The 27,487-nt window shown below is 37.4% G+C and overlaps 1 protein-coding gene across 1 annotated transcript in view; it reads right to left on the bottom strand.

Moving 5' to 3' along the window:
- Nucleotides 1-27,487, bottom strand: part of KCNQ5 (potassium voltage-gated channel subfamily Q member 5) — a 221,007-nt gene that overhangs the window by 152,969 nt on the left and 40,551 nt on the right. The window contains exon 3 of the mRNA XM_006168334.2: nt 17,774-17,900. Coding sequence (XP_006168396.1) covers nt 17,774-17,900 — 127 coding nt within the window. The remainder of the gene's footprint in view (nt 1-17,773; nt 17,901-27,487) is intronic.

Genomic DNA, 27,487 nt, shown 5'->3' with positions numbered 1-27,487 from the left:
TAAAAAAAAACACTCAAAAAAAAAAAAAAAAAAAAAAAAAAAGAAAAAGAAAAAGAAAGAAAGAAACTGCTGCCATGGTTTGGACAAAGGGTGAGCGGGCTTTACAAGACCAAGGTTAACGTGGGGTGGATTTGGGACACACTGTGAAAATGAAGTCAAGACTTGCCAAAGGACTGATTGTGAAATGGGACACAAGGAAGGGAGTCTAAGGCTGACATTAGAATTTTGGTCTAAGCAATGGGATGAACAAAGTGCTACCTCAGTGAGGTAGGGGAATTCTGTGGGGGCAAAGCAGGAAGAAAGTGCTATTTGGGAAAATTTACCAAAAATTACCAGTTCAATATTTGCTGTGTTGATTTTGAAATGGCGATTAGACATTTGCTAGAAAGTGCGTGAGCCTGGAGAGGTAAAGGATGCAGTCAGATAATAGTTTTTTTTTTTTTTTTTAATGTTACAAGATGAATTCCTTCTAAATTTAAGTAACCTACTGAAACTACTGCTACAAAATGTGATCACTGGGGTATTTATTTTGTTCCCTTGGTTCACATGCCTGTCTTTGTGCCAATACCATGCTGATTTGACTATCACAGCTTTGTGGTATATTTTGAGGTCAGAGAAAGATGCCTCTCACTCTGCTCTTCTTGTGTAGTATTGCTTTGACAATAGGAGATCTTTTATGGTTCTAGATGAATTCTGTGATAGATTTTTTTAAATCTATAAAGAATGTCTCTGGCAATTTTATTGGGATTGCATTAAATTTGTATATCAATTTGGGTAGGATTGACATTTTGATTACATTAATTCTTCCACTCTAGAAACATAAAATGTCTTTCTATTTTTTGGTGTCATTTTCTATTTCTTTTTTTAGTTTTTCATAGTTTTTCTTACAGAGAATTTTGACTTCTTTGGTTAGGTTTATTCCTAGATATCTTATTTCTTTTGTGGCTTTTGTAAATGGTTTCTTCAATTTTACCTCAGTCTGTTCACTGTTGGTGTATAGAAATGCTATAGATTTTTGTATGTTGATTTTGTATTCTACCACTTTACTGTATTCATTTATCACTTCTAGGAGTTTTATTTTGGGGGGAGGGATTCTTTTTGGATTTTCTATGTATATAATCATGTCATCTGCAAATAGAGATGATTTCACTTCTTTTTTCCATGAATGTCTTTTATTTTAGTCTCTTGTCTGATTGCATTGGCTAGGATTCCCAGTACTATATTGAAAAGGAGTGGAGAAGGTGGGCTGCCTTGTCTTGTTCCAGTGTGTTACTCCACTCAATGTGATATTAGCTATGGGTTTTCCTTTTTTCTTTTTCTTTTTTCTTCTTCCTCCTCCCCCCCTTTTTTTTTGAGAGATTTTTGCTATAGGGTGCATGCACTCACAAGAGAGACAGAGAAGAAAAACAGAGAGGCGGAAGGGAGAAATAACCCCCAAGGGTCATGGTCACACTGCAATCCCTTGTCCATTCTCTTCCTGGGACCTTGGGCATGCACACACATGCACCCAGCATGAGTTTCAAGCCCCTGGGTTTGGTACTTGAACCATGGGAGTCCAATGATGTAACCCTTATGTCATCTACTGGCCCCATTATAAGATTTTCATATATGGATTATATTGTGCTGTGTTGAGAAATGTCCCTTCTATGCTGATTTTACTGAGTCTTTTCAAGGGTTGTTATATTTTATGAAATGCTTTTTCTGCATAGATTGATATGCTCATATGACTTTTATCTTTCTTTCTGTTAGTGTGGTGTATTACATTTATGAATTTGCATATGTGGAACCATCCTTGCATCCTGGAGTAGAGCCTATCTGGTCATGGTGTATAATTTTCTTAATGTGTCATTGATAAAATTTGCTAGTACCTTGTTGAGAAGTTTTGCATCTATATTCATCAGAGATAATGGTCTGTAATTTTCCCTTTTTGTTATGTCCTTGCCTGTTTTGGGGATGAGGGTAATGGAGTCTTCATAAAATTTTGTGAGGGTTTTTACTTTTGGATCTTTAGAAATAGTTGGAGTAGAGTGGGGATTAGCTCGTCTTTAAAAGTTTTGTAGAATTCAGAAGTGAAACCATTGAGACCTGGGCTCTTCCTTGTCAGGAGGTTATTAAAGACAGTGTGGGAAGAAAGTGGGGAGTGGGGAGGATGAAAGGAAGGGATTCAAGGGGGAAAAGAAAGAAGCAAAACATTTAAAGAACACAAAAATGGAAAATTAATGGTCGACGATAATTATCATGTGTGATAATACCTTTCACCAGACTAAAATACAGTGTATTCATGCTGGGAAAATTCATTTTACAAGCTGTAATGATACACCATAGTCGAATGTATAATAAATAAATAAATAAACTATGGAAGGAAAAACTGTAATCACAAACATTTGATTTCAGATGTGGGTTACAGACTGGAGGATGCAAGGAAACTGTGTTCCTGTATTTATAACAAGAAAGGAGCATTTATCCCCAAGAGTCATTGTGAATGAGTAGGAGACAATTCTATTTAAGGCACACTGTGGTTTACTGAGTAAATTACCTAAGTGTAATTCCATCAGTTCTCATTAAATCAAAAAGATAAAAAAATCTAATATAGTTTTGAATAATTCACAACACGGGTTAGGACAATGAACCTGCAGTCTCATAGTAACATTCTTTTATATAGGAAGTCCAAGACAGAATTTTAGAAACAGCAATTTTGCACTTTGAGACCCTTAGATGTGTAAAATGTGTCTTCTAGCATCTATTTTCATACATACCAGATGAAAACAAAACAAAACAAAACCCCACAGTCAGTTTTGATTCTTAAACAGAGCCCTGGTCCAGTATCAGACTTCAAATCTAAAAAAAGATTTGGATTTTCACCAACACATGATCAAAGTTGAAACTTCTGGAAATCCCCTAACATCCTATGATGAAATTCAATGCCTGAATATTTCATTCAGGGTCATAACCTGAATGTGTGTACACCAACAGGCAAACAATGTCATTACAGATTTAAGTTACAGAGTGAAAACACCTAACTTTCAATACTTCCTTTTTGCACTTATCCTGAGTAGTAGAATGATCATGACCCTGAATCTTCGCCAACAGTTATAGTTAGTAGTGTTGGATATGTAATTGTTCTTTGAGAAACTTGATACTTATTTTCAGATGACACATAGGTTACAATTAATCATCACCTACTACTAAAAGGTTTTGAAAGGATATCTCCAGGAAGTCCTTTGAGTAGATAGTGCTGTTTGGATTTTGCAATGGAGTTGACATATAAGCTCAAATGTCACTAAGCAAAGGACACCTATGGATGGGAATTCATTCGCAGTATTATCCGGGGAAATTGAGAGTTACCTGGTTCACCTGGCAATCTTCATCTTTTCCAATGCACAATTTCTTATTTTTAGAAATAAGAAATGGATATAATTTAGGCAGTAGACTAATCCTTAGAGATAAACACTGGGGTGTGGAAATGGACTTTTCCTTCTGTGAAGAATGAAAAGATAGTGCTTTAAAGGAGTGAATTTGAGTAAATACAAGCTGCAAATAAATATCTGACGCTCTTTATACATTTGAAAATTCTACTTGCTGCTGTAGATCTATTATATCTATCTGCATTTTGGGCAGGATTATTAACCAAACAGATCACATGTAATTGTGCATTGAAATGACAGCTTTATTTCTAAAACTCTTGCCAAAATTTGCCCTTTTGGTACTAGGCAAAAGGCAGTTCTCAGAGCTTTCTAATTTCATATTTGCTTGTATGTGTTATTGCTTATGAGCCTCACAAAATGTATTGCTGTTCTTATCTGTGCTTAAAAGGTAAGAAATAGTATCCCAGAGAGGCCTGTACAAGATAATACAATAAGTTACTTTCAGAGAAGGATTAGAATTCATGGAAACTGACTCTTGAAGTGGCAGCTCAGGCTGTAAGACGTAGTATCTTTTAACAAATCCTACAGCCATGAGGAAAAATCCTACCTCAGACTCATTTTCTTTTCATTATCAATTCCTTTCCTACCATCAGTGAGCTTTTTGAATATGACACGCTCTGTTTAAAGGAGAACAAAAAACAAGGTTTATTGGAAACATGTGATGATACGACCTAGGAATCCTTCATAAAGTGGCTAGACATGGCCTAATGGAGTTCAATACGATCAGGAGTTGGACATGTTCCCATTCACTAAATATGGAAGAGTTTCAAGAAAACGTAGTTCAAAAATACTTTCAGATGTGCACATTTTAACATTATGACCAGTAAATACTCCAGAAAACCACAGAAACTTGATAAGAGATGGATTCTTAAGTCACATGATGGCAAATATCCTAAGGATTAGCTACAGTACTTTGATCTCCAAATTCCAAGCACAGATTTGGAGTCTGTGGTAGAGGCTAAAATCAAATATTTAAAAGATTTTGCAAAAGGCTGGAGTAAAAAAATTGAGAAAAAGAAGCCCTCTGTAAAAAAGCCTATAATTATAAGCATGCAAAATAAGTACTTTATTAAAAAGTATAATCAAATACGTATACCAAATTAAAGTGATGAACTGAAGCAATTACACAAACAAATGCAGGCAAAACGTATTCTTCTGAAAGCTTTTAATAACTAATGACGGTGCTACCTTTCACTTTGTATTGCTTAGATAGTTGCCAATGATTTTTTTCCTTCATTTACTCATATCGAATGTGCCATTTTTACATTGAGTGTACATGGTTTGCAATACAGGGCTGAAGTTTCTCATGTAAATATTCGTTTACTATCTTTCTTTTTTTTTTTTTGAGAAAAAACAGTCTTAGAGGATAATAATAGGATTTCCAAGAGATGTCGCATTAAGGAAAACAAATGGCCTCTTTTTAGATCACACTAGAGCCATACATATTGGACCCAGCTCACCGTAAAACACCACTGGGCCCTGTTGGCAGTTTAAACATTTGATTCCATTGGAGTACTGCTTTGGCTCTCACTAATGTGATTTTGTGTACCCTTTAGCAGGCAAGTATAATTAGTATTGGTCTCAGTAAAGTCTGCTTGAATAAGGACTTTCTACAAAGTAAAGTTCGATTTAAGTAATGGTCCTTCAGGAATTTGGACAGTATTGGCTTTCTACAGTAATTGGTCTCTCAACACTTCACCTACGTAAATATCAAATTTGCATTCACTTATCAGAGCATGAAGAGCTTAATTAGATATATTTTCATTTTCACTTCATTTTTTGACACAAGGAGTGAAATATGAGTTTCGTAACTTCTGCTTATTAAAAATAAAAATTTTATACAGGAATAGAAAAAGCAGAATCATACATTTCTATGAGAACAAAAATGTCATTATGTCACCATAGCTGTAATTGACCGCCATGAAACACTCTTTGGTGTTCCTGTGTTTTAGAAGGAATGGCCTGGTTGGGCCATTGTGGTGTAGCAGCAGCATATTCCCTGCGGGGCTGGAGGCTAGGGGAGACAGTGGTTTGGATCTCGGCATAGACTGAACGACATGTCAGGCACACACACATGAGTGCACAGGATCCAGAGAAGCTGGTGTGCCAAGGAAGGGGTCACCATGTGACAAGATCCTATTGAAGGTACTTTCTCTTTCTCTTTTTCATGCACACATATGTGCTTTCTACCTTAAAAAAAGGGGGAGGGAGAAAGGTAAAAGCCACACTCTGGAAAACAGTTTGGCAGTTTCTAAAAAAGTTAAAAAGTACATAGAATATGACCCTGTAATCTCACCACTGGGTTATTTACCCAAAAGAAATGAAAAGCTTTCATTTTATAAAAACCTATATACTAGTTTTCATAGCTATGTTTTTGTAATAACTAAAATCTTGTAACAATCAAGTGACTTAAAAAATAAATTGCTGGGACCAGCAGTTGGTGTAATGGCTATGTCGCTGGACACCCATGTAGTCGACCGCAGTTCGAGTCCTGGACCCGGTGGCTTAAACTCACGCCGGGCATGTGTGCGTGCGTGCCTAAGATCCCGAGAAGAGAATGGAGGAGAAGGGATTGTGGCATGGCCATCCCCCCTGGGGGGTGATTTCTCACTTTCTATCTCTTTGTCTCTCTCTGTCTGTCTGGAGAGCGCATGCGCCCTATAGCAAAAACCTCTCCTAAAATAAATAAATAAATAAATAAATAAATAAATAAATAAATAAATAAATAAATAAATAAATAAATTGCTATAGGATGTGTGCGCTCATCAGAGAGAGAGACAGAGAGAGAGAGGGAAAGTGAGAACACACCCTCCAGGGGTGATGGCATGTCATAGTCCCTTCTCTTCTACTCTCTTCTTGGAACTCACATGCATGCACCTGCAACTGGTGTGTTTCTCTTGCTGCTGGGTCTAGGAGTCAAACCATGCAATCGGCCACGTGACATCCAACTGCTTTAACCAGTTCACCACCTGCTGGCCTCCAAATGACTTGTAGCAGGTAAATAGATAAACAAATGTGATGTATCCACAGTATGGACTATTATACAGTAATAAAAAAGATTTTTTTCCAGGTGTTTGCCATAGAGTGCATATGCTTATGGGAGGGAGTCAGAGAGAGAGAAGGAAAGTGAGAAATCAGCTTCAAGGGAGGATAGTCACACCATGATCCCTTCTCCTCTCAGGATTTTCGGCATGCACAAACACACTCCTGGCATGATTTTTAAGCTGTTGGGTCTGGGACTTGAACCATAGTCATCCATTTGGGAATCCAGCACCTTAACCACCATGTCACCCACTAGCCCCAAAGGAATAAATTATTGATGTAAGCGACAACTTGGATGGATCTTTAGAGCATCATATTGAGTGAAAAAAGTCAGTTTCAAAAGATTATTACTGTATGATGCAATTTACATAACATTCTTTTTAAACAATTTTTAATTATCATAATCTTGTTTATATTACATTGAGTCACATATAACTTTACAGTGTATTACATTTCTTTTTCCAGAAGGAATATTATTCATATCAGTCAATGTAAAGACATTAAAATCCCCATCATCACCATCCAATAGCTTTTTATTTTTTTCAGATTATTATTATTATTCCAATTATTTTTTTAAACATCCAATCACTATTTATCATTTTGCTTGTAAAAAGACTTTGCCCAACATGAAATCCTTCTCAGACCTGTCCAGTTGAGAATACTATACACGTCATCATCAACAGGTAATAAGCTATATCTGAATCCCACTGATGTCATGCCTCTGTTGGTTCTCTTGCTATCCTTCTCCATACTCTTCTCTTCTCCTGCCTTGTTCCACACTGTCTTATCATCACCAACTATTTTCACTGTGTTTATGCCCTCCAATATTTCGATATCTACCATAAAGTGTGGATAGTCAGTATATATTAAGTGGATACATACCATATCTTTCTTTCATGGCCTGGCTTACTTCACTCAGCAATAGATCCTCCATATCTGACCACTTTCTATCAAATGCCAGGGTCTTGGTTTTTTTTTTTTTTTCTTTGTTATGCTCAATAGTATTCCATAGAGTATATGTGCCACACTTTTTTCAATCCATTCATCAGTTTGTGGGCATTTGGGTTGGTTCCATGTCTTAGTGATCATAAATAAAGCTGCAATAAACATTGATGAGCAAGTGCTTTTCCGATTGAGCATTCTCCTGTCCTTTGGGTAGATACCCAGAAGTGGGATTGCTGGATCAAATGGTAGATCTATTTGTAGATCTTTGAGGAACCTCTATATTGTTCTCCACAGTGGCTCAACCAGTTTATATTCCTACCAACAGTGTAGGAGAGTTCCCTTTTCACCACATCCCCACCAACATTTATCAATTTTTGTATTTTTAATCTTTGCCATTCTGATAAAGGTTAGGTGGTATCACTGTGGTTTTAATCTGCATCTCCTTTCTGATGAGGGATGTTGAGCACTTCCTCATATGCTTTTTGGCTGTTCACATGTGTTCCTTAGAGAGGATTTTGTTCAGCTCATTTTCCCATTGGGTTAATCGTTTTTTTTTTTTTTTTTTTTTTTTGCATAAGGCATATACAATTTTAAAAATAGTAAAATTACAGTAATAGAGGACAGATTAGTGATTTCCAGGGGTTAAGATTGGGAAAAGGAGTACCATATAGAGATAATACAAAGGATAGCATCCCAAATTTCTGTGCAGTGATGAAAACGTTCTGTATCTTGACCATGGTGGTTAAAGGCATATTCACATGTGATAAAATTTCATAAGAGTACATATATTGGAGCCAGCAGGTGACATGGTGGTTAAGGCTCTGAATTCCCACATGGCTGAAAATCATGCTGCGTGCATGTGCATGAGTGCCCAAAATCCTGAGAGGAGAATGGAGAGGGGATTGTGGTGTAACCATCTCACATAGGGAGTGATTTCTTACTTTTCCTCTCACTGCCTCTCTCTGGCAAGCACATAAACCTTATGGAAAACAACAACAACAACAACAAAAACAAAAGAAAAGAAAAAGAAAAAAGAAAAAAAGTATGTGTGTGTGTGTGTATATATATAGTTGTTGTTTAAAAAATAGAATGCATGTGTAATTTGGTGAAATCCAAATAAGCTCTGTAGTTTGGCTAGTAGTATGTATTCACATCAGCTTCCTGGTTTTGATCATAGCCCTGTATGCTTAGGTAAGATGTTATTATTGGGGGAAACGTGGTGAACGTACATGGAAACATGGCAACTCTCTGGACTACTTTTGCAACTTATAAGTAAGTTTAAGTTACTTCAAAAAAATGTTGACAAATGAATCTTAGAAATGTAACTGTTGAAAGAAGGATCCCCATCTTATGAAACTGAAATACATTTTCTTTTGGATTTTGATTATGTCTCCTGGGGAGGATGGAGTTTGGGGATAAGAACTGGCCCTTCTTACATGGCTTATTCATTTGTTCCCATACCGCACATATGGGTACAGAGAGACAATGGTGTGTCATGGAAAGAACTCAGGACTTGATATAAACAAATCTTTTTTGTTTTTCTTCTTCTTTCTAGATCTCTGGCTTGCACGCTTTGTGACCCTTGACAAGGCCCATAATGAAAATCTCTGTTTTTAAATGTAAATGAGAATTATAATTGATTCCAGCTTTAATAAGATTGTTCCAGGGGTGTTATGAGATATGATTTACAATGTAACCATGAAATTTTATTCTTGTTGATGTCACACCAGGTAACTTGACTCCTGACTCTGTTATTCTCAGTTCAGGGAAAGCTTTCTTTCTTTCTTTTTTTCTTTTTCTTTCTCTTTCTTTTTCTTTTTCTCTTTCTTTCTTTTCCTTTCTTTCTTTTCTTTTTTTGAGAGGTTTTTGTTATGGGGTGTGTGCATTTGCTGGAGAGACAGAAAGTGAGAAATCACTCCCCAGTGGGGGATGACCATGCCGCAATTACTTCTCCTCCATTCTCCACTCAAGATTTTGGGCACACGCGCGCACACACACACACACACACACACACACACACAGTTGGTGTGAGTTTCATGGTTCGGGTCCAGGACTCTAACCATGGTCAGCCATGTGGGAGTCCAATGCCTACACTATCTGTTGGTCCAGAGATTTCTTATTTAAATACAGTTTATAAGTTATCTTTTCTCTAATGTGATGTAGGAAATAGACAATGGAAAAGCTGGTGTGGTCTCCTCAGGCCCACTGAATTAGTAGAAAAGTAATCAAAATCCAGTAACTGAAGCAAAGGCTCACTTGTCTTTTGTTACAAGAAAGGTTATGAGTTGAGAATTTAACTTAGGGTAGTTCTTTCTTTAAATATAAAAGAAGTGCGGAAAGAGATTATGAACGCCTTTCTCCTGTCTGAGTCTGTTTTTGCATTCCTAACAGAAATGGTGAATTTGTAAAGAAATAGAGTTTACTATGCTCATGGTTTGGAGGTCTGAAGCCCAGGGAAAACTTTTGGTGACACTAGAACATGGCAGAGGGAAGAATTTTGAGAACAGTTGTCCGTTAGTTTTTGTGTCTCATTTTCTCTCCTTAGCTACATATCTGAACTCAATAATGTGGGACCTGCTCTAATGACTTTATCTCTCCCAAAGCCCTTCCATCCCACCCCAGAATACCATGAAGAGATTAAATTTTCACCTAATAGTTTTACAACACAGTCAAATCCCAACACACAAAACTTTGGAGGACATCCAAACTATAGCATCTAGGTAACATGACCTCCCACTAACCTGTTAATAAATTCACTTTTCCTGCTTCTTCATTATTCTCCCATCTGTAGATTAAACGGATTATACCATAATTAAATTCAACTCTAACAAGAGGCAAAGAGGTACTGGGAGGCCAGGATGTCTATTTCTAGCTGCACTGCTAGCTTTGCAGGTTGAGGATAAAGCACCACCATTTTACAGGGCCTCAATTTTCCCATCTATAGAGTGAGATAAACAATGTCTCAGAGGGGCATAGTGATGCTTTATGGTTCTATATTCTAATTGAGCTCCAAAGTCTCTTATAAAAAGGTGCTCTTTGGAGAATTAAACATGTATTTATATTGTTGTTGTGACTCTTAATAGAAATGAAGCTTTAAAATCTAATTTTAAAAGCCTCCTGCTGCATAGTACATTATCCACGCTCTTAAATACTGCAATCAGCTGTGCACTGAGTCGCTCTGTGATGTTTATTAAAAATAAAAAAAAAAAGCACCGCAAAGACACACTGTAGAACATTTTCAAAGCCATGTGCAGTGGTTTAACTGCAGGACTTCCACTGAAGTTAATGGGACTCATACTGGCAAATTCCAAGCGCCACTTTGAAAATTTACCCCATAGTGACAGTTTAATGCTTCTTATTGATCACACGTTTTCAGATAACATCTCAGGGCAAAAAAGGACAATTTCTGAGCAGAAATAAATAACTTTAAATGAAATAAATCTGCATTGCAATCATCATAACTAAGAGAATGGAACAGAATCCTTTGAAAGGCTGTTAGGAATTGTTTATTGATGATAGCTAACTGATGGAGCTATAAAATAGTTTCTGTCACGTAATTCTAGTTGCTCAAAGAAAATAACATTACTTTCTTTTTAAATTTGGAATTTCATGTGTCTAATGGCAAAAATATAGATACATGCAAAAGAGGAATGATTCCCTTATAAACTTGTTACATTCTTCAGAATGAGTGATAATTTGTATATTAATAATATGAAGTTTAATCAGGTATAGATGACTAAAACACTTAGGGCCCAATACAATCAAACTTTTTATTGCCTCATTAATACTGTGTTTAACTCAGATATTCATATTAGGCTTGCCATTAAGCCACCAGATCTCGGCTTAGTGTCCTGTCTCCAGAAACTGCCTTGTATCAGGGTAACATGGCCTACAGAGTGCAGTGTCTCCTGTCACCCCTACTGTTGTCTCTGATTCTCCTCAAGGTCCACTGAGTTCCAGTTATAATACCTCATATCTCCTCCTTGTGCAAGTCACACTCACTGAAATCTAAGAATCTTCGTAATTATTATTCCCTGGCCTGGAAAGATATGTGCCTAAATATCCAGGTCAACCCAAGTGTCCTTTATTTAGAGTTTCTTGAATCAGGCAATCTAAGGGAGCCTCAGCACTCTGTTTTTCTTTTTTTTCTTTTTGTGTTTGTATCTACTAATATTACCTTGTTTTTCAAAAAATATGTTTGTGTCCAGTAAATAAAGAAAGGAGACTTTACCCATTTGGGGCAATACAACTTTCCAACAACCAGAACTATGATTACACTTGGTAGGAACTGTATAAATGTTTGTTGGATGACCAAACTTAAGACCTGGGAGTGATCTAAACTCCTTTGTCTCGTGCAGTCAGTCAACGACATTCTGTAACCTTCTGCCCAAAACGACATGAACCTCTATCACCTGTGCTCTGAATCATCACAGTCAGTACTTTTACAGGCACGGGCCACATTTTATTCATCTTTGTGTCTTTTGTACCCAAGATTGTGTTTGATAACAAATGTGTTCTCTTACATAAAATGTGACAGTGTAGACTATTTGTACAATACATCACAGTGCTCTATTGAAGTTAATAGAAGGAGTGGGATATATGGAGTTATTCATTTCCCTCCAAGGGCATTCTTTATATGGTCAGACTGTATCGGTTAATTAAGCTATCTTATGAATTCAAGTTCATGTACCAGGTCAACAACAATTTAAATGAGCAATAGTTTATTATTCTTAACAAACATGTAAAGGAATTCCTCACAGTAACATTACTGTGAGTAACATCACTCCCAGTAACGTGACATCCTGAAGATGTGCTTTTGGAAATATCCAGGATGCCCCAAGATAACATTGCTCAGGAGTGTATGAAACTTGATACGAGACACGTAAAGCTATTTTAGATCCCAATTTCCCCCTCATGTTAGAGAGCAGCAAAAGATGATCTGATATAGTTAATATTGTTACGGTTGATACTGCAATTAAAGCTAGTCTGTATAATCTGGCTTCTTATTCAGAAATATTGGATTTCTAATGATGAACATGAAAGTATTGTGTAGTTTGTCTATAAGCTGATGTCAATAGACCAAGTTCAATAAATTTAATTTTAAAATGCTAGTAAACACTAAGGGAAATATTTCACAGTTGGGTAAGTATATTTTTCTAGAGTGAAATCACAAAATATAACTCCTGTTTTTTTCACTTACCATGTTTCTAATTTGACAGCTTTCTTAAACCAAATCTTATTTCCTCATCTACAAAATGAGGTATCATAGTACTTATGTAAGACTAAGACAGTATCTTAACTCCTTAGACAGTACCTAGTATATAATAGTTCTCAATAAATGCCAACTTTTATTAAAGAGATTAAAATGACTTTAATATTTTGTGATCAATCCACCTAACAGGATTTAATTGCCCTCAGATGGTCCAGGTAATCATATGGAATCTTTGTATGCTGAAGGAGTTTGAACGTGTAGAAGTAAAGAGGAGTTGCAGAAGAGTATATGACTTACAGAAAATAATCTGAGTAAGAATATTATTTCTACTAAAAAGAAAAAGAGATGAGAAAGTATCGAAAATTATACAATTAAAGAGCAGGTGTCTTAGAACAAAAGATGAGGCAAAAAAGCAGAAAAGTAATGTCACAGATCTTCAGTTTAGAAGTCAGTGGAAGTTCCAGGGATCTCTGATTGAACTTGTGAACACATTAGCGGTTTTTTTTTTTTTTCTTTTTCATTTTGCTTTTAATAAGATGAACTCATAGCTACATCAGAGTATCCTCAGGCATGTGACTGATTTGAATAAGGCTTCAATATTGTTTTAGTTGGGTAAGAAGCTGGTTATATTTTCTAATAAGAAGTACACCTGTCGGCATTTTCCTAGGAACTAGTATCATATGTCAAAGACATACATGCTCCATTCCTGGGGGAAACATTTGTGTTGTGTTTGCCACTTTTGTCCGCTTATGGAAATACTATACTAAAGGAAAACTGTTAAAATAGCAATGAGAAATCAATGCACATTTAGCATCAGATACAAATCCAAGATTAATAACAGGCTGGTATTTTCTTCACTGAGATGCACTGCAAGACCGAAAAATATGGTCCTATTATATTTGTCTTGAGAAGGAGTTGCCAAGGAGTCTAAAGTCACTGTTAGAGATAATTTGTTGGCCTCCTGACACATCAAACTCATTACTGTGATCTAAGAATTGGCCCTTGGTACTATTTGCACTTTCAGATAGGTCATTAACAAATGATAGAGACAAGAATGACTATGAAATCAGTCCTTGAGGTTATCCACAGAGTTTCAATAGCAATGCTATTGGGTGAATGACTTGTGTTTGAATATAGAGAAATCATAAAGCAGCTAGTCCATGTAAATAAAAATAGTCATCTCAAAATACGTTTGTCTCTCCAGGAGAGTATGCATTGAATATTGCTCACAGCTGTAGAAACATTATTACAACAGAGTCTCAGGGGAGGGATGCAAATTGAACATGCAGGTATAAGGAAGGATTCTGTAATTCGAGATAAGATTTTATCAACTCTCAAAGCAAACAGAGATAAATCAATATAGTAATGAAAAAAAGTACCTAATTAAAAAAGTTAGATAGATTTTTTTCTTCTTATGTTAGTTGTTTAAAATATTTTCCTCCAAAGCCAAATATCCAATGATTGTATGATTTCTTAAATGATTGAATTTTTGAAATGCCCCTGGTTCTAGCTAAAGTGCAGGGGTAAAGGGAGTGGGTAATACAAGAGGAGAAGAGCTAGAATCTTCGGGAATTGGCCCATGGGTCTTCTGTCAATAGGGCCTCCATAAATGGGGATAAGCACTAGATGAGGCATGCTAGCTGAGTGCTGCAAAAGTTTCAGTCTGTTTCCCATGGAAAAGAATAACAGTGGTGCACCTATAGAAAGTATTTCCAATATAGAAGGCATACTGTTGGTAAGTATATCCAATGTTACTATGATATAATCTTTTCTATGTTCAAATGAAGAAAAAGTTTTAAAAAATTGATGAAACTGTAATTTCTCCTAAACTATGCCATTCTAAAAAAATTTTTTTTAAAGAGAGATTTTTGTTATTGGAAATGTGTGCTTGCCAGAGAGACAAGAGAGACAGAGATACAGAAAGCAAGAAATCCATTCCCTTGCCCCCCCGCCCCATGCCGCAGTCTCCTCTCCTCCATTATCCTCCGGGAATTTTGGGCACACATGCACATGTGCCCAACATGAGTTTCAAGCCTCTGGGTCCAGGACTTGAACCATGGTTGACTATGTGTGAGTCCAGTGATGTAACCATTATACCATCTGCTGGTCCCATCCATTCTAAATTTTTAAGGTTACTATTGATAAGTCCAAAGGTAAATAAGATCACAGATAACATCATTTTTAGAGCCACGTGTTATATCAAAACCTGTAAGTACCTAAGACAGAAAGAGAAGGATTATAGGACTAAGACCTCCTGATAGATTAATAGCTGTAAAAAGCTATCAAAAGGCAGCAGGCATCTGGGCAGGAACTTTCTCTTTAGTTTGGAGGCCAGAAATACATTGGCATTGCCTCTGGAATTGGCACAAGCTCAATTTTTAATTGGTTTCCAAATCTGCAATGGAACATTCCTGTAGTCATCCATGAACCAACCTTATCCTAAGAAGCTGAGTGAATCTTGGCCAACCATCTGCCTTGTGAATTGTTTTGTTTGGGACCTTTATGGGACAGAAAGTACTTGTTGGGCAGTATTTCATGTTAAGTTAGAATTCTTCAAAACATTGCTCTAGCAGAAAATTCACAGAGAAAAAATTGTCCAGGGAGACAATTTCTAGACAATGCCTTCACTAGTGTCCTTAGGGCTGAATGGACTTGCAAGGCTGGGAGTGAGACCTGCTTTCCTCCATACCTTGGCACGATGACTTCCAGAAGGAAGTAAAGCCTATGCTTGGAGAAGAGAGAGCGCGGGACACATAGACTGCATCACTGAAGGCCAAACAACGTATTTTAAGTTTAATTTAACTTAAAACTTCACTGGATTTACCACTATAACTCTAATTCCTCCCACACAGCCAAATTTCTGTAAATTCTGATTGAATTAATAATGACTCTTTAGAAATATGCATATAGACAGTCTATGACTTACAATGGTTTGACTTACGATTTCTTTTTTTTTTGACTTGATGCTGCAAAAGCAATACATGGTCAGCAGAAACCATACTGACGGGATTTGTAAAGTTCTGTTTTTTCCTTTCAGTACACAGTCAGCAAATAACATGAGATATTTAACACTTTATCCTAAGATAGGCTTTGTGTTTGGTGACTTTATCCAACTGTAGGCTAGTACAAATGTCTTCAGATTTAAGATAGGCTAAGCTAAGCTATGATGTTGGGTAGCTTATGTATATTAGATGAATTTTGACTCACAATATTTTCAGCTTTATCAGGACATAACCCCATCACAAGGTCAAGAGCATCTACACGATGAAACCACCTCAGTAGCAGAAGTGTATGGGGAGCTCACGGGTTCTTCTATCCCCAGGACAGTGCTCTCTACCTTCATAGTAAGTATGAGGAAAAAGCATCTTTTCAACTTTCCTCATGGATGGGAAGACACTTTCCCCCGCTGAGTCCACTCTGCCCCATCACATAGAATGAGAGTATGGGAGGAAACAATTACTCAGCGATTCCTGACTTCTAAAATGAAACAGAAAACCAGTTGTGGATAAAAAGATAGTCTAATTTACCTTGGAAATTAAAAACTCAGCTTCTCAGTTTGGAAATAATGAAATAAGTAAGCCTCACCAAGAACTTTCAACATGTGGATTGGATGGAATGGCTACCGAAGAAGTGAAAAGGGTAAGAGTAAAAAAATCAAGTGTAGCTGTCGAATAATAATCATAATCATAATCATTGTTTTTATATGTAGGGTTTTCAGATTTATGATTTTTAAAAGGATTATTTATTTAATCTATACTTATCATTATTATTATCACTTTTACATTTAGAATAGGGCATGTGCACTAAACAGAGAGACAGAGAGATAGAGAGACAGAGACAGAGAGAAAGAAAAAGTGAGAAAGCAGTGAGATTCGACTACCAGGTCCGAGACTGAAACTGTGGTCGGCCGTGTGGGAGTCCAGTGCCTTAACCACCATGCCACCTCCTGGCCCCTTATGATATATTTTTGAATATATGACTGGGAGATGCCAGGCCTTGAATCCAGAATACTCTATGGCATTTTCATTAAGAAGTATACTTTCAGGCCAGTAGGTGGTGTGGAGGTTAAGACGCTAGATCCCACATGGGCAGCCGTGTGGTTTGAGTCCTGGACCCAGCAGTTTGAAAATCATGCCTGGCACATGTAGTGCATTCCCAAATTCCTGGGGTGGGTGTGGGTGTGGGGGGAGAATATAAGGAAAAGGATTGGGACGTGGCCATCACCCCGGGGGGGGGGTGATTTCTCACTTTCCCTCTCTCCCTGGTAAGTGCACAGACTCTATAGAAAAAATTGAAAAAAAAAAAAAAACCCCCCTCTCTCCCTGGTAAGTGCACAGACTCTACAGCAAAAATTGAAGAAAAAAAAAAAACAATTTCAAGTTAGAATCCAGGTGAATGGAGTCCCTCTGAAACTGTAGCAGCCAGGGAGGTGGAGAGGTGTACTTTTTATTTGAGGATAATGAAGGCGGGGGGGGGAAGACTTGCATTTCAGAGTGCAGAACAGGTCTAAAGTTTCCAATGCATAAAGTGAACCATACCTGAAACATGCTTTTGACTAGGTGCATTACTAGGACCCCATACACTGCTACCCACTTCAGCTGACCAAAAGCATCTCCTGGTACAGCCATAAGGGTTCTTTAACACTTGCTGCAATCCATGCTCCTCTAACCCAGGGCAGCACAGGGAAATCATAGTTCCAGTCCAATTTAATTGATGTAAGTGAATATCCTAGAGGCAGATCGATTGGTTCAAATAACTTTTATGACTGAGCAATTATAATAAAAATTAATTACTTAATACTGCTTTGTATAATGCATGCAGAGTCAATCCTTGTTTAAGAACAAGAAAGGAGGGGCTGCGTGGTTCTGCACTCTGAAATACCAGTCTCCCACCCCACTCTGACAGAGCTGTGCCTCAGCCTCTTTGCCTCAGCTTCTGCATGAAAAATGTGGATAATAAAATTTTTTATCTTGTAGTGTTGTGGTAAAGATGAAGTGAGTCAACACTTTTAAAACACCAGAGTGCCTAGTCCATGGTAAATTCTGCATAGAGTAAATTCTGCTTGTGAAACAAATCAGATGTTGCAAAGCAGGAGGCAGAAGGAAAGGGTGTGGTGCCTTAGACGCAGGTATCGGACTTTGATATTCACCTATAACACAGAAGGGCTTTCGGGCAAACCTCAGTCTTCCTTGCCATCCTCTATAGCGACAACAGCAACCGGCAGACCAGATTCGAATGATGAACTCCAAACCAAAGACGACAATCATCACGAACTCCTAAAACACCAGAAAGATCTGTCAGAGAGCAGCATTTTGGAGCATACCACAGCAAGAAGTGCGTACATACTTCTGGACATAAACTGGACTGTAACTACTAGGAAACGGGAGAAACCTCTGAAATGAAAGAATGGGCCCTGAAATACACTGCCCAACTTAAAACAGAGCTTTGTCTTGCCACGATGAGTGACACAATCCCTGAGCCTTTAAGAGTATTCAGAGATGGACCAGCAGTCGGTGTAATGGCTATGTCGCTGGACTCCCATGTAGTCGACCGCGGTTCGCGTCCCAGACCCGGTGGCTTAAAACTCACGCCAGGCCCGTGTGCATGTGTGCCCAAGATCCCAAGAGGAGAATGGAGGAGAAGGGATTGTGGCGTGGCCATCCCCCCTGGGGGGTGATTTCTTGCTTTCTGTCTCTCTGTCTCTCTCTGTTTTTCTGGTGAGTGCATACATCCTATAGCAAAACCCCCTCTCTCTCAAAAAAAAGTTGTTCTCAGAGAAAATGAAGTAAATATTTAGAAGTGTATTAAGCTCTTTTGTTACAGTGTCAAAATATCCTTACAAAAACAGTGAGTTTCAAAAGCATTACTGTGTGCGGCACATGTATCCTTTGCCAGAAATAAGACCCTGAATCCTCCCAATCCAAAGCTTGCTAATTATTATGTTGCCCTTGGCCAAGGCTGCCTAGAAAACAACACCTGCTTGAGCAAAATGACTTTGAGATTAAGGAAAGTTGCGAGTTAACCCTGGAGAAAGGCCAGCTAAAGTTGCTCATTAAACAGTTGGTCACAGGATGAAAAACCAAATGGAGTTTGTAAAAGGAAATTATCTCTAGAGCTAGTTTGGCCTAGTTACCTTGTCTCTATAGGAACAGACTCTGAATTTATCAAAATATGTTTTCCTTTATAAAATACTTTCTTTTCTTATTTGTTGATTTACTTTATATTTTTTGTTATATGGCGCATGCTCTCGCCAGAGGCAGAGGGAGGGAACATGACAACTCACCCCCTGGGGGGATGGTCACACTGCAATCTCTTCTCTTCCATTCTCCCCTCAGGGATTTTTGGGCATGCGCCATACATACCCAGCAGGATTTTCGAATCGCCAAGTCTGGGACGCGAACTGTGGAGTTGGCCACATGGGATCCAGTGCCTTAACCACCGTGCTATCTGCTGGCCCTTCTTTCTTACTTTTAAGCAAGGATTGACTCAGCATTTATTATGTAGAACAATAGTAGGTAATTATTTTTCTATTATAATTGCTCAATCGTATAAGTGATATAAAGTCTTTATTAAAACTTGCAAGGGGCCAGAGGGTGGTACAGTGGCAACACAACTGGACCCATGTGAGAAAAGTCTTGGATTTGTGTCCTGGGACCTCCGTGAATACACTTGGTATGCACAAGCATGCCTGTGGTCTGAACTGGCTGAGACTGGAGGTACATTTTGACACAAAGACCCTACTGGGAGTGTCTCTCTTTCTTGGAAGAACTAAATCAACTTTAAGTAAATCAACTAAAAAAAGTCCCAAACATCACATAAATATAGAACGTAAAGGTTCAAATCGACTCTCCTTGCTCCCACCCAACTCCTAGGATAAAAACTGTTACTGAATTTATGTAAATGGCATTTTTCTTGCAAGTTTCAGGCAAATGTCTCTTTCTTGAGTTAAAGTATGTGAGGATATGCTGCACTTTTGAAATGCCTAGTAAAGATAAATCATTCCATCCTTCTGTTATTTTGCACTAAGTAATCCACAAATATGTCTCAGGATGGGAAATAAATCTCCAGGATCACCACTGCTTAAATGATGTAAAGCTGACAATGACTTAAAATGACAGGATGAATCTCCCGAGATGCTTTTATACACAGAGAACCAGAACGATATTCACCGTAGACCCAGTAATGATCTGAGGGTTTTGTTAAGTTTTGGCTTTGTTTTGATTTTGAGTATGTATCTAGATTATCGAGTCTATTCATTTATTAAGGACTCTAAAGTGTCACGTTATCTGTTTTTAATCCAGCACATCTTTCTACAAGTAGAAAGCATGCAGAGGCCTACAAATGCCCATCTAGCTCTGCCTTGTGCCCAACTTAGGTTTAATAGGAGGTCCACATTTGTAATCTCTATTCCTAACTCCTTTTTAATGCCAGGAAGTTTGGCATTCCAGTTGTGAGAGGTCATATTATGAGGGAGATCCAGGAAAATTCTAAAGGTGAGGTTTGAGCTTAGGCACTACCATATAATGAGTTTTCTTTTTCATGGGAAGAGATGATACCAGTAGCTGAGAAAAATCACTAATATTAGGAATGTAATAGGGGATATCACTACCTAACTGTAGCCATTACAAAAGGGAGAATACCAGGGCCAATAGATGGCATAGTGGTTATGTCGCTGGACTCTCACATGGTCGACTGTGCTTGGAGTCCTGGATCTGGTGGCTTGAAACTCATGCCAGCCTTGTGTGTGTGTGTGCCCAAGATTCCAGGAGAACGGAGAAAGGATTATGCATGGCCACATGGCCATCCCCCTGGGGGGGTGCTTTCTCACTTTCCCTCTCATTGTTTCTGTCTCTCTCTCTCCAGCGAGGACATACCCCTAAGGCAAACAAACAAACAAACGAAAACAAAAGAGGGAATACTATGAGCAACTTGATGAACACAAACTTGACAGATCAGAGGAAATGGACCAAATCCTTGATAACTACAAGTCACTTAAACTCATCAATGAAGATATAAACTGTATTGCTCTATAGCCTCTAAGATGAATTACAAACTAAAACTTCCCCATTCTCAATATCCAGGTCAGATAGTTTCCATGGTAAATGCAACCAAATATTTAAAGAAGATTTAGGGGTTGGATGATGGTTGAGTATTAAAATGGTAAAATGTGACAGCTTGAAAGTCTGAGCCACACGGGCAAGTTAGTAGTTCATGTCCAGAGACCTTACATGCCAGGCTCATGCATGCCCACGATCTGCGGCTAGCTGATGCTAGAGGTGGACTGCGGTGTCGGGATTTTCTTAGGGGTATTGTTTCCCTCTCTTGCTTGCTCATGGCAAAAATAAGTGAACGAACTTATTCTTAAAATTTTTTAAAAAGTAAAGAATTATGTCAGTGTCACACAATTTCTTCCAGAAAATGGAAAAAGAGAAACACTTCCTGATTTATTTTCAGATTATTCCATAATCCCTGGCACCAAATCTAGATTATAACAGTACAAAAATTAAACCAAAAACTGTCAATCAATATCTTTTATAAATATAGATGCAAACTTTCTCAACAAAATATTAGAAGACTGAACCACCAATATATCAAAAGAATAAGCCATCAACAAGCAGAATCTATTCTAGGTGTATTAAGCTAAAATCAACATAACACATTATATCAAGTTAAAGAAAAAAATGATATGATCAAATCAATGAATGCAGAAAAAGTGTTTGAGAAGATCCAATAACTATCCATGATTAAAATTCTCAGCAAGTTAGGAATAGAGAGAGTTAATATCTCAATTTGATAAATAACATTTACTAAAAATCTGTAACTGACATCCTATGTAATGGTAAAAGATTTAATGCTTTCCCCTAAAATCAAGAACAAGCAAGATGTCCAATTTTATTACTTTTATTCAACATAGTACTGTAAGTTATAGTCGTTGCAATGAGGCAAATAAAAGGATAAACGACGCACGGTTTGGAAAGGTGAACAAAAATGCTTCTATTCGCAGAGGATGTGATTATTTCCTTATAATCCACAGAAATGCTCTTACAATGAATGAGTTCAGTAAGATTTCAGGATATATGGTCAAGATACAAAAGTCAATTACATTTCTTTCTTTCTCTTTCTTTTCTTCATTTTTATTAGAGGGTGCACGCACTTGCCACAGACAGAGTGAGAGAGAGAGAAGTTCCACCAAGGGAATGGTTATTCCATAATCCCTTCTCCTCCATTTCTCCTCCTGTTTGGGATTTTAGGCATGCATGCACACCTGCCTGGTATGTTTTCAAGCTGGTGAGTACAGAACTTGAACCACACAGTAAGCCAGGGGGGACCTAGTCACCTTAACCACCACACCATGGGCTGGTCCTGATGAATCACATTTCCATATACAAACAATCAGCAGGTGGAAATAAAGATTAAAAACAATATTTGTGATCATCCCAAATAAAAAATGATACCTAGATATACACTTAGTGAAATATGTACAGTTCGTATATGCTGAAAATGACAAAATGCTGACAGAAGAAATGCTAACAGAGGAGGAGACCTACATAAAGTGGGGAGACATACCATGTTCATGCATTGGAAGACAAACATAATAAAGATGTCAATTCTTCCCATATTGATCTATAGGTCTGACACAATTCCTATAAACAAGATTTTGTTTTTGTAGATACAAACTTACTCTAAAGTTTGTAGTGCTACAGGGCATGTGTGTTAGAGAGAGAGAGAGAGAAAGAGAAAGAGAGACACAGAAAGAACCTTTCCAGTAGGGCCTCGCCACAGTGCGTTTTTTCCCCCCTCTGATTGTCCACCCCATCAGGATTCTGGACAGTACTATCCAGTGTTCTATGAGGCTGGCCCTGTATTCTAAAATTTATATGAAAATATACAAGCTCTAGAAAAAGCTAAAACAAACCTGACAAAAAAGAGTAACATGAGAGGAATCACTTTACCTCATATTAAGGCCTACCATATAACTCCAGTAATCCAGACTGTGCAGTGCGGGCAGGGGGATAGACATATGGAATAGTGGAGTAGAATAGAGGACTCAGAAATTGATTCACACAAATATGCTCTACTGACTTTTGGTTTTGGTGCAAAAGCCATTCAATGGGTGAAGAACGGCCTTTTAACAAATAACGCTGAGAAAATTGGACATCTAGGACCAAAAAAAAAATCGAAATCCTCAATCTATGCCCCATACCTCATACAAAAATCAATTTAAATAGACCATGAACATAACTATCAATATTAAATATAAAATGATAAAAGTTTTACTAAAAAAATTGGAGAAGATTTTGAAATTTGGCTAAGCAAAGAGTTCTCAGAGTTGACACCAAAAGCATAAATAATGAAAGAAAAAAATGGATAAATCTGACTCCATTTTACTCTGTACAAAGCCATTTATAGAAGACTAAAGGACAATATCAGCCTGGGGAAATAGCTTTAAACCACATATCTGACAAAGGAGTAGTATGTAGAATATAAAAATAAATATAAAAACTGAACAACAATAATTCAGTTAGAAAATTGGCAAAGGATATAAACAGGGTATTTAGAAAAAAGATCTCTACCACAGAGCATATGTAGATGGTAAATAGCACATGAGAAGACATGTGACATCAGCCATCAGGGAAGTGGGAATTAAAACCATAAAGTAGTATCGCTACATAGTTATCAGAATGGTGACCAAAAAGCAGTGACAACACAAAATGCTGGAGAGGATGTGAAGAAGCTGGATCATCAAACAATGCTTCTGAAAATGTAAAACAGTACAGTCCCTCTGGAAAAGTTTTGTAGTCTCTTATAACATTAAATACACAATCACCATATGACTCAGCAATTGCATTCTGGTATTCATGCTAGAGAAATGAAACTATATATATATATATGTGTGTGTGTGTGTGTGTGTGTGTGTGTGTGTTTGTGTGTGTGTATGTATGTATAAAGATCTGCACATATGCATTCTCCTAGCAGACTTATTCCTGATGGCCAAAAATTGCAAAGAGCCCATGTGGAAGGTTAAGTAAACTGTGGCACATTCATACTATGGAATACTATTCAACAATAAACATGAATGAACCATGGATACCCACAACAACTTAAATGAATTTCTAGGGAATTTCCCTGATGGAAAAAAAATCATAAAAGGTTATATACTCTATTATTCCATTTATATAGCATTTTTGAAATAAAAAGCTTAGAAATGGAGAACAGATTAGTGATTGCTAGGATGAGCAGAACCCAGCACGTGGGAAGGAGGAGGTGAGAGTGGTTATAAAAGGGCAACTTAAGAGTTTTGTGGTGATGGAAGTATTTGGTATCTTGACTGTTGTGTTAGATATAATTTCACATATGGTAAACTGTATAGAACTAAATACACACACCTACAAATGTACATAAGTAAAATTAGAGAAGTCTGAATAAGATCTGTGGATTGTATCAATATTATTATCCCGATTATGATTATAACACTGTAGATTTGCAAAATGTTACTATTTGGGGAAATTGTACACAGGCTATCTCTATTACTTTTTACAACTGCATGTGAATTTACAATTATCTCAATAAAAATTTCACCTAAAAAAGTCATTGCCAACAGTCTAGCCCAAGGGAAGAAATGTGTTCTTCGTTGAGTCCAGATGCTCCATCTGATTTCATTGTGTTTTGGTTTAGTGATCTCTAAGTCATCTGATGGATGGGGTCTCTTGGTTTTATTTTCAAAGGAGTTAAAAATAGAAAAATCTGCCCCATTCAGTTGAAATGATTTAGATTAGGGATGGTTCTGCTGACCCTTGCTGGGCCAGTCACAATACAAGTTCTGGTTCCTTTGCTGCTGTACCTCAGGCTACATCAGTTTATTTTCTCTTGCATAGTTTCAGTTGAAATAAGATGCCCACTGTTTACTCAAAAGACCACTAAAGAGATTCGCAAATGATATTCAGAGTGCTTAACCTACTTGGAGGAAAGTTGTAAATAAACCTGATGTTAATAATGATTCTGTCTGTCCTCACTTCTAGAAGCTTGTCTTTGCAAAACCAAAGGCGATTTACATTGTCATCATCTGTCTTGAAGGAGTTACAGTATTTCCTATTTGTCCTCACAGAATTTTGGAAAAACATAGAACCTTTTCTATCTTTCTTAAAGATGAAGGAAATACATATAGATATTAAGAAACCCAAGAGGCAATGGCAGAATTAATCCTGAATTCTACCTAGAATATCTGTTGAGAATACTTACCTAATATTAACCCTCTTCTCCAGGTACTAAGGAAGTCTATTCATATATCACATCCAAAAACTGTCATGTAATTTAATTGATATATATGACTTTGTCGTATCATTCAAAATTTAATTTTTTCTGTGATTTTCAGCTACTCAAAATGTTTTTAATTAATATTGATTGATTTTTATTGGGGGGGGGTTACACATTTACAATACTTAAAAACTCATGTTGTAGTTTTTTTTTTTTTCATGAACTAACAATACTGTTCATTAAAGCAGAGTGGCCTTTTTCTAATCTATAAGCTGTCTGCTGTGAACATGTCCCCCACCCCCCAGCTTTATGCCATCAAATAGCATTTTTGTGAAGATGAAATGCCGACATTATAAACTCCATGACATTTGTACCAATTATTACAGAGCTGTGACTAATTAGACATGCAAAATTGGAACTATTGCTTTTATTCAGAACACCAACACAATCAATTTCCAGCTATTTCTGTTCCTTTTTTGTGTTGTTCATATACTTAAAGTAACATAGAGCTAGCAGGCCAGCATGCCACCTCACTTTATCCCCGCAGGGAAAGAATCTGTGACGTGAACTGCATCATAAATTGCAAAGAAAAGCATCAGTTAGAAGGGTTGCAGTAATAATTCTTGGTAATTTGGAAAATTTTACTACTGTGATACAGCTTAAGGAAGTGAAATTAAGATCAGATATGGCTCTTAAATTTTTATTAAACTGTGGAAATGAATAAACAAAAATCAATCATCTTTTGGAATTTTGGAGAGAAGAAAAATATTCTAAAACATACCATTACTTACATGACATCACATGCGATCACTCATCTAGCTAGCATTCAAATTTCTCCTTACTTTCTGGTGAGGTGTATTAACTACTGGTATAAGAGAATTTAGGGAAATGAATGTTTTTTCCAAAGAGATTGATTTGACCTGAGTTGAAGATGCATTCTTTGGGAATCATGGCTGCCTGAACGTGGGAGTGAGAGTATGAAAGGACTATTAAGTTGCTTAGCGGAACCAGAGGAATGTGGAAAGAGGGTGGGAAAAATTAGAATGAGGTATGAGCAGGCATCAATGCTTCCTGTCTTGGAAGGGAATGATCGAGATGGTTGTGAAGGCCACTGTAATCGGGCTTACTAGCCTCATTTGCCGGAAGGCTTAGGAAGACATTGAGAGATGGTTCATTTGAGTAGCACCAGCAATAGCTTAGTTTTTTTCTGACATTTCTCCATAAATGATGTATTACTTCAAGTTTTCCATACCTGTTAAAATGTAAATCTCCCTCTGAAAAGCGATTCATTTAACCATGCCTATGTGACAATGTTCATTTTTTCCAGAGGTTCTTCGAGGATAGGGAAAGGAGTAGTGTCAAAATACCCCATTCCAGATAAGTTACATTTTGTTATCAAGAATGATCCAGGACAAGATTTGACCAGGTATTGGGCCACATTTTTAATGGTGAATTCATGCTTTCCATGAATTCACCTAATACATGTATGATAAATAACATAACCATGCAGGATGTAGGGATGAGTAATGTGTTCTACCATCCTTGAGGAATTAGAAATCTGTCTGAGAAACATAAGACACTTGCACTAGAACACTCACAGTATGTCGAAAGTTCTGAGTGGTTCCTAGAGAAACTATTCCCCTGTTGTCAGTCCTGTTTGTAGGGTGGGCTCTCACTGAATATTTACTTTTTTAGCTCAAGGCTTTCTGTCAGCAAACACCAATTACTATCCTGTTTACTTTTTTTCTTAGAGATTTTTGCTAAAAGGGCATGTGCATGTGCCAGAGAGACAGAGAGACAGAAAGCAAAAAATCACTCCCCAGTGAGGATGGACACACCGCAATCTCTTCTCCTCCATTGTCCTTTCAGGATCTTGGGCACACACACACACACACACACACACACACACACACACATGCACCTGGCGTGAGTTTAAGCCACTGGGTCTAGGACTTGAATTGAGGTTGACTACATGGGAGTCCAGCGACACAGCCATTATACCAACTGTTGGTCCTGACTTGCCTATTTTCTGAACTAGCTTTACCAACACTAGTTACTATGAGAGATTGAATGACTTTTTACTGCAAGGTGTCTTGGTATCAACATCTGCTTATTTTGATTAACCTAAGCTATAGGGCAGTCGTTACCTAATTCATTTCTATGACTTATACCACCGAAGGATTTGATTTTTTCTTGGAGTCATCTTATGCTATCTCTTCTCACTTTCTTTTTTTTTTTTTTTTTACAAGAACAATAGGATTTGCCACCAATGATTATACCATTGTTCTTAAGACAGGCTGGAAAAACAACAAAAAGAGAGCTTATTATTTCTATTTGAGCATATTTTAGACAGAATCTCCAAATGACTTGTGTTTTGGAGGAAATGGAACTTTAGAAGTCAGCTGAAATAGATTCTGAAGGCCAAGCAGGAGCAATCAGTGTGTTTTATTTACTCAGTAATGAGGAAGGCAGAGGCTGTGTTTGTTGAAAAAGAGGGCACAACCCTGAAACCCCCAACTGTTGAACAGTCAATGGGGAAGGTGTTCTGCTTATTGGTAGAACGTGAAAATAATGGGCATAACCTGGAACAAATAGAAACTTTTAGGAT

Source organism: Tupaia chinensis, unplaced genomic scaffold (genome assembly GCF_000334495.1).
Source record: "Tupaia chinensis unplaced genomic scaffold, TupChi_1.0 Scaffold145685_1, whole genome shotgun sequence".
Lineage (NCBI taxonomy): Eukaryota > Metazoa > Chordata > Mammalia > Scandentia > Tupaiidae > Tupaia > Tupaia belangeri.
Note: the sequence above shows the minus strand (reverse complement) of the source record. Positions and strands in the feature narration are given on the sequence as shown.